Source organism: Diadema antillarum, unplaced genomic scaffold (assembly GCF_040938485.1).
Source record: "Diadema antillarum isolate AM-2024a unplaced genomic scaffold, OU_Dant_1.0 scf00000037, whole genome shotgun sequence".
Lineage (NCBI taxonomy): Eukaryota > Metazoa > Echinodermata > Echinoidea > Diadematoida > Diadematidae > Diadema > Diadema antillarum.
Genome location: NW_027270926.1, coordinates 3,197,950 through 3,212,800, shown reverse-complemented (window position 1 = coordinate 3,212,800; position 14,851 = coordinate 3,197,950). Strand labels below are relative to the sequence as shown.

At 41.4% G+C, this 14,851-nt stretch overlaps 1 protein-coding gene across 1 annotated transcript in view; it reads left to right on the top strand.

The window, feature by feature from the left end:
- The first annotated feature begins 2,673 nt into the window (after positions 1-2,673).
- Positions 2,674-14,851, top strand: part of LOC139708888 (BTB/POZ domain-containing protein KCTD20-like) — a 30,549-nt gene continuing 18,371 nt past the window's right edge. Inside the window, exons 1-2 of the mRNA XM_071620855.1 lie at positions 2,674-2,690; positions 9,327-9,617. Coding sequence (XP_071476956.1) covers positions 9,508-9,617 — 110 coding nt within the window. The 5' untranslated portion in view covers positions 2,674-2,690; positions 9,327-9,507. The remainder of the gene's footprint in view (positions 2,691-9,326; positions 9,618-14,851) is intronic.

Here is a 14,851-nt window from a genome sequence, read left to right as displayed (position 1 = left end):
AAATCCTCTACAAACTGCATTTTGTCATGGAATTTGAAGGGACTATATCTCATTGGGTGCATGTACAGAAATAGGTGATTTTTTGAGTGAAAAGAACTCGTAGTCTGGCTTTGCGGACCCTTGGACAGAGTTTGAGCCGGAGAACCCGCCTTGGAAATTTGATGGATGAAAAGGTACATCTCACTTATTCAGGTTAGTGAAGATGAAACACTTCATTTTCTCTCAGCTATTTTACAGATTTTTTATTTTTATTTTAACACACGTCTCTATGGGGAAATATTTACCCGTGTGAGCCCTATAATGTCTCCACTTGGGAACCCATAATGTCTCCACGGAGGAGCTCAAAATGAATATCTCCACGAAGGAGCTCAAAATGAATATCTCCACGAAGAAGCATATACAAACTTTAAGCAAAATGTCTTACTTGGATAATTTAATGAACCACAAATATGAATGGTTTGATACTGTGTGCATCTTATAGAATTTGCAAAAGTTTCTTCTCGTCCTTCACGGAGTTAATTATCTCGAAAGCACTGTTCCTGGCTTGTGTTGCCATAGCCAGGAATCGAGCATCAAATTCCCTGAAAGTAGGTGGCGCTATTCAAATACGCGAAACTGCCACCATAGAGTTCTGAGAGTAGGCTCACGACGGCAGGTTACCAACCGAAGGCCGTTTATAGCGAGCAGGTTGGTAGTAGCTCAATGGTCATGTAGATCTTAATGGATTGAATTTTATCACCCAGAAGTGTAGAAATCATAATATCATTTTCCTAAAACATTAGATAATAAGATAAGACATTGTTTTAACTTCTGGAAATTTGTTACTCTTCGTGTGGAAATTTTCAGTAATTTTGTACGTCACGAGTCGTCTGCGAAAGTATAATTATTGTTCTTTTGTATTGTTTTTCTGGGTAAGCGTAAAATAGGTGTAAGTTGACCAATAGTAACGTAATGACACGATTACATCATCATCCTATCTAATATGCATATCACGTGACCATGGCTGATATCACTTTAAATAGTAGTTATGTGCAATTTTAGAGCTTTATAACTTTCTAAATATTCCTTGCCCAATTTCAGTGAAGTTTTCAGAGCTATTAACACTTCTCTGATATCACTCTCCACAGGCCATACCCCTAAGACAAGATGGTCATAATGGTAGGGTTGTCTACCTTTAGTACCAGTAACGATCAACCATTTAAACCACGCAGACCTGCTAAAAACACAGACCAAGCAAAGCAACACACACACACACACACACACACACACACACACACACACACACACACACACACACACACACGAAGACCTTGAATGCAAAATCAGATAAACGCTATTTTTGTACTTCAATTTTCAATGATATTGCTCTCGGTACACAGCAAAAATATTTTATGAAGTCATTATTAAAATTAGCCCATATTTCAGTTATTTTCCTTGTCTTTCAGCAGATTAAATCTCAAGTATCTCAGATTGATAAAAATGGATATGTCTATGTTTGTTTGTTTTTTTTTGGGGGGGAGGGTGACTAAAAGCGTTTCTGAAAGTATCAAGATTATCAGTATAGACGGTGCTCTTTAGATTTTGTTCGCCCTCTCTTTATCATCTCGAACCGGACGACTTTATAAAGAAGATGTCTTCCAGTATAACAAGTGCGAGAAGTAGTGATTTTTAATATCCTAGGCTTTTTGTAACCATGGTAATACTTTTGTTACAGCATAATCAAATCGAATTGTGATAATAAAGTAGACAAATCCTAGATATCGGGCGCTTCCTTTGTTGTTGTTTCTCTCCCTCTCTCTCTCGTATGTATCTGTATCTGTACATCTGTTATTTCTGTATCTGTTCATGACGTACAATCTATAGCATCTGGCTGTCGCATACGTTTGACGTCAGTAGTAGTGGTAGTAGTAGTTGTAGATATGATGGTAATCAGGGGCGGCGCAGCGTTTTCAAAAGTGTGGGGGCCCACTTTCGGGTTTCATGGGCTAACACGCAAAAAAAAAAAAAAAAAAAAACGAAAAAAAGGTCCTCAGCTCATCTCTCCCCGTCCCCGTCCACTTCCGGGTTTCTTCAGCTGACAAGCAAAAAAACAAACCAAAAAAAAAAAAAAAAGGTCCTCAGCTCATTCTCCCATCCCATTTCCGGGTGGTATAAAAAAAAAAAAAAAAAAAAAAAAAAAAAAAAAGGTCCTCAGAGAATGAACCTTACCGCCGCCATACTTCAAGATCTCTATTTATTTCTATTTTAGTGCCACTTACGTACTTCCGGGTTTAAAAAAGTGTGGGGGCCCAAAGTGATGACACCTTATGTATTCCTTTGTATGGTGCACAAAAAGTGTGGGGGCCCGAGCCTCCACGGCCCCCACGGCTGCGCCGCCCCTGGTAATACTAAGTAATAATAATAATCTATTACTAGTAGTGTACAATTTCTCCTTCACTTGGTCAACTGGCAGTTGTGCTTGTAGGATGCCAACTGCATTATCGGGAGTACACAATGACATGTACTACTGCAGTATCATATCAGGTAGACTTGAGAGAACAATAAGAGGTCCGCCCTCTACGGTCAGTTTCATGAAGACCCTAGGCCCTGCATCATCGAAAACTAGACGTTGTTTCATCATTGATCATCGCATCTGTGAACGTGCAAAAAAACATGGCGATAATCATAGAAGAGGGATAACCGAGTCACAGGTATAAGGTAAGTAAGCCGTAATCATGTTGATGTTCAAATGATGTTGGTATAATCGTGCTAGGTATGACTAAAGAACACAAGTTCCTATGACTCTTCTTGATATTTTTACTTGGGCCCGTTCCTCTTACTGTACGTGCGCTAGTTACTGTGTGTAGGAAGCGAGGTTTAGCGAACGAGAACGCTCTGGCTCTGCTGCTCTGGCTCTGCGTACCCAACCATTGGCAGAGGAACGACCGTGCAATGCTAGCAGGCACCCTATGTGAAATAATGAAGGCCAATAATGAATGTGATGATGCGTGTGTTGTGACGGTAGAATTTGTTTGCTCGTGATAAGTGTCCGGATTTTGGAGGCTGGCTGAAAACTGGGGGTAGTAGGCCTACAGTACAAGGCAAGACTACAGTTATACAGGGTTTTTACTTTTTTTACTCTTTTGCACGTTAGATCAGTTCGGGAAACCCACTCACAAGGGGGGCCCCTCCTTATAATAGGCATATCACACCATTTTTAAAACTTTTTTATTTTAACTTAAAACCGTTTGCAGAGGAAGGAGGGGCATAACAGAAACACAAAACAGAAAAAAAAAATTGAAATTCGTTTTTTCGTTCTCGAGTTATGCGAAAAATAAGACTCGAAAAAAGACCCTAAATTCAGCCATTTTGGGAAAATTGCATTTTTGGCACATTTTGACCCAGTATTTAAAAAAAAATCATAAATTCATAATTGCCCAAACACCGTCAAGTTGCTAGAAAGCTGGACATACCACAAAGAAAAGAAAAAATGAGCATTCAGAATTTTGTAATTTTCTTGTAATAAAGCGTGGAAATACCTCAATTTGGTCATGAAATCACTGACGGGCCAGTCAAATTTGTTGAAAAATAAACTAAGTCCAGCTAACATGTGTAAAAGATAGGCATAGCGCTGCACAAGGTCAAACCCTGACTCGTGGTTCGCGGCCGTAGCGTAGCGTAGGCAGTTCTGCAAAAAAGAGTGGAAGGCGGAAAACAATAAGCTGTCCCAAATGCCATGAAAATAATTGAAAAATGAATCATATATCAAATGAAAGGAAAATACTTCAAAATTAATAATCTGATATCGAAATTTAGATATTCGAGCAAATTCGGGTAAAAAAGTACATCTTCTTGCCTTCCCGTCGCTTGCCGGCGCGAGTCGCTATCTTGGAAAATTTCGGGACTCGGTACCCGATGCCAAGGTATACAGCTTGGTGATTGGCAACCTCATTTCCAGATATATTACGTGTGGCACCCGGTAACGATGCAGAAAGCACACACAAACAGGTTACGAAATTGCGTGGCGCGGAGGTTGCCACCGAGATATCGCCGTTCGAGCTTCCCTGACCGTGTCGGTAAGCCGCGCTTCAAACCTCTTTTTTTCGTATTTGTCATCAAGAACGGACACACATCAACACAGACACGCAAGAAACAGATATTTTTTTCTTAAATATGTATGTTTTTATTTCTCATCATTCAAAAATTTGACAAAACAATCATGATTTCTCACCCCAGTATCATCACTCACTTCACATGAAAATGGCCTAACACGCACGATCATTTTGAAACGGCTGATTTTTGGGTGCGCGCGAGTGACGTGCCTACTTATAAGTAACCCGTCCCCCTTATAAGTAACCCCGTCCCCCTTATAAGTAACCCCCGGGGCACCCCTTATAAGGAGTCTCCACGCTTTTTTGCAACGCAACGCGAAAATGTAAGGACTGCGGCAATTCGCTTGATTATGTCCATAAAGCTTCACAAGTTTCCTAGTTACTCACGAAATTTGAGCAAAATCGGTTCGAGGCATCATATCTAAAATCATGGATTTAAATGCAATGTCAAACGACCCATGCGAATGCTGAAATGCGAGCGATTACTGGCGTGAGTGTCGCCAGGCGCGGCGGCGCGGCAATGCTTGAGTGCAGACGTGGCGACTGAGTACGGAGACTTTCGTTCATTTCAGGTGGCTTTCTCAGTCGCCACGTCTGCACTCAAACATTGCCGCGCCGCCGCGCCTGGCGACACTCGCGCCAGTAATCGCTCGCATTTCAGCATTCGCATGGGTTGTTTGACATCGCATTTAAATCCATGGTTTTAGATATGATGCCTCGAACCGATTTTGCTCAAATTTCGTGAGTAACTAGGAAACTTGTGAAGCTTTATGGACATAATCAAGCGAATTGCCGCAGTCCTGTCATTTTCGCGTTGCATTGCAAAAAAGCGTGGAGACTCCTTATAAGGGGTGCCCCGGGGGTTACTTATAAGGGGGACGGGGTTACTTATAAGGGGGACGGGTTACTTATAAGGAGGGGCCCCCCTTGTGAGTGGGTTTCCCGAACTGAGATAGACCGTTCTAGTGCAGTAACGTTAACTGTTTGTTGTTGTGTTAGATCTCCTATTAAACGTTAGTTACAAATACAATATTCAGTCTGAGTCAGCTGTATTGACTATTAATATATTAGATTTACAGTCGGTCGGTCTTGGCTCTTGCTTGTCATTCGTTGCGACTGGATGCTGCTTTTTTTAACGTTAGCACTTGCCACTATGCACTAAATTTAGACCCTACTATTGTTGGGGCACCACCTATCGGCAGGGCACCTTCCCATCGGCACCCTGCGTATCATGGCTGTTTGCGTATAGAACGAAAAGGTACGCGCGGGATTAAGTGTCATTAGCTATAAAGACAATAAAAACAAAGAAACGAAAAATCAAACTCAAACAAACCAAGCTAAAAATTACACATCCGCTCAGTAACGACGCATGGCTGTGAAATTCACGTGTATTACCTATGGCCTGTGAAATTCACGTGTATTACCTATGCTGTGAAATTCACGTGTATACCTATGGAGGGGAGGGGGTGCCGATCGCAAGGTTCCCTTTTTAGCTGCGCGAAGAAAACGGAACGCACGCACTAAAATTGCGCTATTTTAAAACGGAGATTCATAATCAACGAGGCGGTCACGACATTCAAAACTGCAGTATTTATGGCATATTTGAGGTAAGAATTAGGCGGATTTGTGTTATATTTTTAGAATAAACAAGCTACAGATCCTTAGGGTGACGATACGTGGTACCCCCAATCCTACTAGCTAACTTAGGCCCTGAGATGTCTACAACTACAACTACAACTAGGTACACTCATAGGCACTAGATGGCGCTGTCGCGGATGTGTCACAAAAGTCAATGGCTGACAATGCGTAAATCGTTCCCGATTCTGTGCGATCGTTTTGCTATCGGCATGTTGCTCTATGAAGGTTGGTCATATGAATACAGTGTATATTCTTTTTACTTTAAGTGAATCGGTTTTCACACTCGTGTACGGTGATCTGCTACTGTATGAGTACTGCTGCTTTCGAAAGACAGCAATCTTGTGGGGGTATGCGACCTTTATGTCATTGAATGAACAGTGAAATCTGAGGCTAGTTTTTACATTTGAATCGATCACATGCAAGTTTTCCGTGAAAAAATGCATTTAAGGAATGTGTCGGTCTAGATTATTGAAGTTTTAGTGTTTTTTAACAATCTTGAATGCTTGTACGATTTTTCTTTTACCACGGCATGGTAGCTCTGAGTAGCGCATAGATGCAATGAGTACACAAAGTAGGGCTTGCAGGAACGATTTTCACACGATATCGGGCAGTGAGCAGTCTTCGTTCGCGCTAGCGGGAAGGAACCGAGCGCGCGTCTATGCAGTTATACTGTACATGGTACAATAACGTGTTGCGTGAATGGAGGTATGAATATGATGCGATGATGGCAAGAGTACTTTCGTTGGCAGAATTTTTTGTGTGTCGATGTCCAGAGCAGTTTCATATTGTCGTTTCCTTACGAAAAATCATGATAAAAATGCAGATGACCACGTTATTCTGGTCCATTCACTGTCAATATGCGCTAGTATAGTGGCACGGTAAACCTGCAAAGGACGGAGAATTCGGCGGCTCACTCAACTTACGGCCCTATGGTGGGCCGGCCGTGGCCCCAGGAGTTCAGCGCGGCGAAAGCAGTGGCGACACGAACCGGACGCGACACATGCGGCTCGCAATCTCGCGAGGCTGCGGCCCTGCGCTAGCTAGCCGACCGAGCTGGTCGTAGCAGAAGATTCGTATTTCAGAGCGCGTAACGGGCGCGTAGTAGCCTTTGCTTAGCGATAGCAAGCCGTTATCGCGATATCGAATTCTCATGGGACGGAATTAGTATACATATTTTTAGACATATTCAAGGACAGTTTTCTCTCTTTTTATTCCGGATTCCAAACAAATATCCTAAAAAGCAAGTATCACGCATGACATTTGATATATAGATGAATTCAGTGACAGTCCTCTTGACAAGTTTACGTATAGATTTATTTTGTATGAGTGTACCTAACTTCGTACGTAATTTTACAGTACCGTAGTTATGGTTAAACTCGGCCTAGTGGGTAAAGTTGGCCCCCAGCGCGCGCAGTAGTAGTTGTACTGCGCGCGCTGGGGGCAGACTTTACCCACTAGGCCGAGTTTACCCATAACTACGGTACTAGAATCTAGTAGATCTAGACCCGTACAGTACATATGTACCACTCCAGTAGCAGCAGTTGGTAGCCCATGGTCTAACGTTATACACGGTAGTACTAGATTCTAGACCTACACTGTACCACACTGGTAAATTACAGGACAAACATTCACGCATGAGACGATGTGCAGTGGTATTGCATTCATCACTGGAGATGTGAAGATGTCCAAATATTACAAAAAAACCCGATAATAAACAAGATCAACAGCAAAACAGTGGTACTGTGGATTAAAAATGCACACAGGAAAGCGTAACCTATGTGCATTTCACATTTATTGTCAATAGAGGGTAGGGATGTTGGTTTCAAAACATTGCGCAACTGAGTGCGTCAAAATAACAACCCATGCGTTTCAAAGCAATTATCTTGGAGCGTGTACTGCGAATCGCATTTTTAATGCACACTTGTGAATTCAGAGTATTTCAGAGATGACAAGTTAAAAAAAAATTTATGTGCAAGATTTTCGTGACTTGGCATGCGAGCGATTGAGCGACTGAGCAGGAGGAGGGTGTGGGAGGGGGGTGTCCCCACAGTAGGGAGCTTTTTCAATTTTAAGCTCTTAATGGTGCGATCTGGTGCATACTTAAAGGACAAGTTCACCTTCATAAACATAAGGATTGAGAAAATGCAACAATGTTAGTAGAACACATCAGTGAAAGTTTGAGGAAAATTGGACAATCGATGCAAAAGTTATGAATTTTTTAAATTTTTGTCTTGGAACCGCTGGATGAGGAGACTACTACAGCTTGTGAGTCATATGCGTACAACAGTATAAAGAAAATGTAAAAGAAAATTCAACATATTTTCACTTTTTTCGCATAATAAAAGAGCACTTGACTTGCCTCTTTCTAAAGGCAGGGGGAATAATATTACCCATAACATTTGTCGGTAACGAGTCAGGGGAATGTATACTTTTTTCAACAAATGGAATTTTGTGAAATTCTCTTTATATTTTCCTTATATTGTTGTACGCATGTGACATCTAAGTTATTCATACACTGCAGTAGTCTTCTCATCCAGCGAGTACTGCACAGAAACTTCAAAAATTCATAACTTTTGAACGGACTGTCTGATTTTCCTCAAACTTTCAATGATGTGTTCTACTAATATTGCTACATTCTCTCAATCCTTATGTTTATGAAGGTGAACTTGTCCTTTAAGTGACTATTTTTCACTTTTTGACAGACAAAAGGGAAATATACCTTCAATTGCAATTACAAAGGTAACACTTTAATCCTTTGAGCTACAAACATGTACATGCTCCTTATTATAGGCCCAAGTTGCAGACTTCGCCTGATGCGTGAGTAAAATAGGTGTCATGCGTGAGATCGTGGGACGGACCCTATGCGTTAGTCTCACACAGAATGCGTGAGACTTGGTAGCTCTGGTATTTTCTTGACACATGAGTGAAATTTCAGGCAAATTGCGAGAGATTTTAAGTTTCTGTCGATAGAAAAACATTAGGGTGTCGATGTGTTGGACACGCAACCATACTCCTTCGTAGCTGCAGTACGACTAATCTGGAGTGATTGCATTTTCTTCAATATATCATGTTTGCCACGCCGGCTGCCCTGGCTTACAATCGCGATGCATGCTTACTGCTCCCCACCATTTACTGGGGCTACGTTTGCGATTTGGGGCTATGGTAGGTACGTGTATACATGGCCGTACATACATTGTAGGGCACTCGTAGACTACTGCCGATCAAATGTAAACAAAATATTAGTAGCGAACACTTGCATACACTCACAGCGCACAGAGTATGACAACACAAGGGGTAGTGGCTTCTGTACTAGTTACTGCTTCACTGTGGAGGCAATTTTTGTTTTTATTCATTTTATGTACAACGTCCATGGCAACCAAGTGCAGAATGTGCAATATTTACCAACATGATACATTGTAATTGTGAAAAGTTTGCCAAACACCAAATGCTTTAGGGCATGAGTTTTCTTCAATTTGTCTCCCTCTGTACACCTTGTTTCCCTCTATTCTGAATACAGAGTAAATGAAAATTGAATTTGTTATCTCTTTCTTTCATTTAATGATCACTTTCTTTTCAAATATTTTGTTTCTTGCACAGAGACCTTTAGGTAGAATAGTGCATCTTCGCAAGGGGTGAGGATTTCAAAAGGAATCTGAGAAGGGAAAACAACCCCGAAGAAGCCAGAAGTCTGAGGAGGGCGTGGAGTGCTCTGCTCCGAAGGCATTCACCTGCTAGGTCTTTTCCCCACGCTCTGTCTGAAGACCGACGTCCGACTTGCATGGCAGAAGGCTATCCTACAGACCACCGGTGTGGCACGTCCAGTGAGGGTGGGCGGCTCGACACATCTGATGGTAGTTGGAGGAACATTCCGTGGCATCCAGGCCGGAGGCAAGTACAATGTACTGAACATAACCAGAAATGAACCCACTATTGAGATTTTGAAGTTCCCTTACACTCTTAACAAAACCAACCCTGTTCCATTGGGCAATGGATAAAGATCAACAAAGAACTTGAAGGTACTAACAACCTCCTTGTGTCCTAACATTGATAATCTCGAGGGTTGTATGTAAGAAGAGAATAAGGAAGACAAAATTTCTGTTTGATGGACCATTCTTTGTGATGCAAAAGTTGTTTGTATTTCTGAATTTATTTTTTTTCCCCCTGGACACGAATACAGGGAAAAAGACACTAGTGTTTAGATATTAGATATTTTCCACCTCAAAATGAACATTACAGATGTATGTATAATGCCATTTTAAACCGTTGAGGACGAGTCCCGAGTACACGTATACTCGGGCTAGTGTCTATAGGAAATGCGTGTTGTAGCAAAATCGGGTTAAATATTTTAAGTTTCTGGTGTGAAGGGTAAGGCTGGACGTTACACTTCTTGCGGCTTGATGTGTGAATTCTGTGTGATCATGACACATTTTCTTTCGTTGAAAGCCTTAAAAAAAAAATCGCACATGAAGCTGTATCAGAGATGAAGCTGTGTACTTCTACATGTGTGTACACAGACAGGCACACACACACATGCACACTCGGAATACACACATAACAAAAAACAACTTTGTATGGCACAATGTTGAAATAGAAATCAAAGGAGTAAGTACATTTAAATGCCTGAAAAACAAGCAGAGGAGAGGGGAAAAGTGTATATACCAAGACTTTTCAAGTGATAGCATGTACAATTGTACACATGGTTGTAACACTGCCGAAAGTTGTTTAGATTATAGAATCTAGAGACATACGTGTAGTGTGTGTGCCTTCCCTAAAATGGCACAATGTTAGGTTCTTCACCACTGTATAACCTTGGTATTAAATTAGTAAGAAAGAATTACGTTTGGTGTTTGGTAAGCAGTGTAATGTGTGTGTTCGTAGATGTTTATTCTTCATGCTTGTCTTTGGAGATGCAATTTGATGTTTGTTTGTTTTTGTTTTTTGGGGGGTTTTATGCAGAAAGTTAATAAGGTCAGTTGTAAAATACCAGTAGCTAATGTATTTTCAGTTCCTAAAACATGACAAATCATTGTTTTTGATTGATTACCTCCGCCAAGGGAGGAGGTTATGTTTTCATTACTATTTGTTTGTTTGTCTGTGCACAAAATAACTCAAAAATTTGTAAAAGGATTGGAATGAAACTTTCAGGAAAGGTTGAAAATGACACAAGGAACAGATGATTAAATTTTGGTAGTGATCTGGAAATTTTTTGGATTTTTTGAAGGATTTTCGATATTTTGACAGGTACGATGTAGGGTCAATGAACTTGGGGGTTCAAGCTGTGTATTTTATGAGGTTTTCATACATGGGTGTATGCGATCCTAAAGCTCTCAAAGTTTTTCCAGTGTGATGGCAAACTTCCTGCAAAACTTCTTGTGAAACTTCCCACTCTTGCTAGGGATATTTCCCCCACCCCAGCCAAACTTGATCTTTTGCCGGTGTGAACGATAGAAACTGAAACCTTGCAAAATTGCACATGACCAGTCCACCACCTGTTTGCGGGCTTTGCCTCTGTAGCGCACCGTCAACGTGATGAATCGGAGTTTATTGCTACATCACAGTCACCAGCTTTCAGATGGCATCCTCTTCTTCTTTCTTGTGCACATGCACTGGTGACATCAACTTCTCGATCCAAAGATCAAGAAGTTTGGCTGCCAGTGTGAACAGACGACAAAAGATCACAAAGACTTTGCAATCTTAAACTTTGCGATCTATTGCCAGTGTGAATGCAGCTAATATGTTTATTCCCTTTGATAAAACATTGCACTCTGCTGTATCACAGACTATTTTTGTTCAGATTATAAAGTGGGTCTGACCATTGTCTGACCAGATGGGGTTTGATGAGATGAGGCGTTTTCACATCAGCGCGATAGAAATCCAAGCTCGAGATATTTTTCGCAATCGCAAATTAGTGCGCTATTTCATTTCCTATTCACATCATCCCGAAGAGAAGAAGCCCAAAATTTTTTCGAGCTAATTCGACAGCTGAGCATTCGCAAACAGTGTCGGGTATACCAGTAGAGCACATGCTTTAGCGGGTCACACACGCTAGGCATGATGGGATGCATCGCGCTAATTTCTTGAGGCGATTTCACATTATCAAATAGCGCGCTACTGTAAACGTGGAAATTTTTGCGGTACATTAATTTTCGCGGATTTCGCGCTACGCTCGGCTAGCGCGAATTCAAGAACGCGCGAATATATCTTCACAATTTTCTACGCACATTTTGAACGGGATGAATTGTGTGCGCTTCATCGATGATCCTGCCACGTAGTACAATGTACAGGCATGTTTACGCTACTAGTACTGTGCGAAGAGACGATACCCTAGATTGCTGTGTACTGTAGCATGCATGTGTGCACCGCACGCATCGATGCTACAGTCCCCCGTGACTACGGTACTAGAGTCACAGCTGTACTACGTATTTGAGTGCTTGTACTCGCAGTCGAGCCGCTCGCTACGTCGCTTGTCGTACGCTGGCATAGCAAGCTATGTAGCAGAGGCTTTGGATGAAAGCAGTGAATGTGTACTACAGTAAAGTAACCTGCTGCGGAGCGCGAATTTAAGAACCCGCGAATACGTTTTCGAGCCGCTCAGCGCGAAAAATTAATCGCGCGAAAATATTGACGTTTACAGTAGTTCATAAATTATCCCGCTATTTCAGAAATTTCCCGAGTTGGACTCTAGAAATTTTCGCGATCAGAGCGATAAAATTAGCGCGCTAATTTGTATTCACATTATCAAATAGTGCGCTATTTCTTGATCGGGTTAATTTCCCAAGTCAGAAAATAGCGCGCTATTTCGAAACATCGGGCTGATGTGAAAACGCCTAAAGAGACAGAGAGAGAAGAACAAGTTTGTGACAGATGTGACAGACAGACAGTTACAGACAAAGGAAGAGGAAAAAGACTGTTCACAAATTGTCTGCAGAAAAAAAAAAAGATCCTTAATCCCCCATACTGTAGATATTCTATTGCTTAGCCACGGGCAGATGGGAGATTAAATAATTAGTCCATGGAGACAGGTGGATTTTACCCACATTAGAATGAGAATGGTAGGGGCAATTAGTATTCATTACATACACTTCCTGACAGCACTTCTGTGTGTGTGTGTGTGTGTGTGTGTGTGTGTGTGTGTGTGTGTGTGTGTGTGTGTGTGTGGAGAACAGCCACTCTAACTTTCACCTCTGGTACATGTTCTAGTACTTGTATGCAACATTGCTTCTGTGAGGACTACGGTTGACTGTACACTGGTACATACATGTGCAAAGGCCTGGTAAGTGAATGTCGAGCATAGTGGGGTCATGTGTAATGTGTCTGTTTGTGTTTCAGCCCCTAGATTGGAACAATTTACATCTGATCAGATTTCCTTCCGTCCATATTGAGGGCGCCTCAGTATGAAGTCCCCTGTAGATCCCTCCTCGATCCAGCGCGCCCCCCCCCCCTCAAGTTTTCTCCCTCCTCTGCACGCACGTCGCAGCTGTCTTGCCCCCCTGCTCCCGATCCACCGCATTTCCTGAGCACGTTCCCTTGTGCGTCGACTTCCTAATCTTCTCAGTAAAAAGGTTGTTATTCAGTTCAGATGGAAAGCGCGTGATCACAGCCGTTTTGGCAGACACAGGGAGTGCTCAGGTGTAGGTCGTGTTGACGAATTGTTCCTCATTCACTGGCTTTTAGGAGGAAACAAGACTTCTTTTGCCCAGTTAGTGGTTCAATATTCTGTACTTGGTTGGGCAAAGTGGCTATATCATTGGCAGCAGAATGTAAGTGACTTCAGCATGCAGGGTGATGATATTGATCATTTCATTAATTACCTCTTCTTCTTTTTTTGTGGTCATGTGATGACTGAGTTCTGTCGAACTTCATAGATCCGGATGTTGCTAACAAGCTCAGTCAAGGCAACTAGTGCTCTTCTTTCATGTTTTTCTTCATATTTGTTGACTAATTTAAAGGAGATGGCTCGTAACTGATCAGTGGGAATCAGTGGGAATGCTGGGGGATGATTGTTCCAATCCTTGTGGGATTCATTTAAGAGTACATTATGTATCTATTGTTGTTTGAAAATTATTTGCTTCAGAATAGTCTCATATTCAAGTAATGTGCAGTTTAATGTTTCCAGGTTAGCATGCTTGTACAGTGACGGGGCGATTAAACTGCACATTACTTGAATATGAGACCATTCTGAAGCAAATAATTTTCACACAATAGATACAAAAAAAATTATTTTTTATATATAATGTACTCTTAAATGAATCCCACAAAGATTGGAATAATCATCCCACAGCATTCCCACTGATTCCCACTGATCAATTACAAGCCATCCCCTTTAACCCATTGAGGACGGTTTGATTTTGCTGCAACGTACATTTCCCATAGACACCTGCCCGAGTATACTCGGGACTCTTCCTCAGCGGGTTAAAAGGCTTCCAGAATCAGGATACATGTACATGCCTACTGCTTAACTAACCATGCAAGCATTCTGCATTTTTCATAAATGACATGCATCAAACTTTGTATCAATCATGCAGTAGAAAGGGCTAGAGATTCATGTTTAGACATTTAAAGTTAACCTGGAATATTGTCTGTATAGTTTATGTACGAATGTTATGTAACTGCACATGTGCAGTAGGCCCTCCTGTATTCCCGCTCGGCCAGGTAAAGTGAATTTTTTTTTTTTTTTTAAATTCCGGGGAATCGAAAACTGAACTACACTGTAGTATGACAAAAAGGAAGCAAAAATTTTTGCTTGCTTGTATTTTCACACTGAATGCACATCACAAGAAATGCCAGAAAATTTCCATACGGTGAAAATGTCCGCTTTCCACTTTTCATATTTTTATATCATTATCATGATGTATTTTCTGGTCTCTGTTGAAAGTATTGCTGTACAGTACATGTGTGTCACAGCTTTTTAAAGAAAGGAGTAGAGTTACAAACACGTGCATGTACAACTATAGACACTTGAATGCCGTCCGGTTTTAATACCAGTTGTGTGTGGGTGTTGTTGTTGTTGGGGTTTTTTTTTGGGGGGGGGGTGGTAAAATTCATTTTAAATATCACATCAGAGTTGGAGCCAAGTAAAATTACACTGTATTAAATTAATCCATGCTGAATTCTAGATCTAA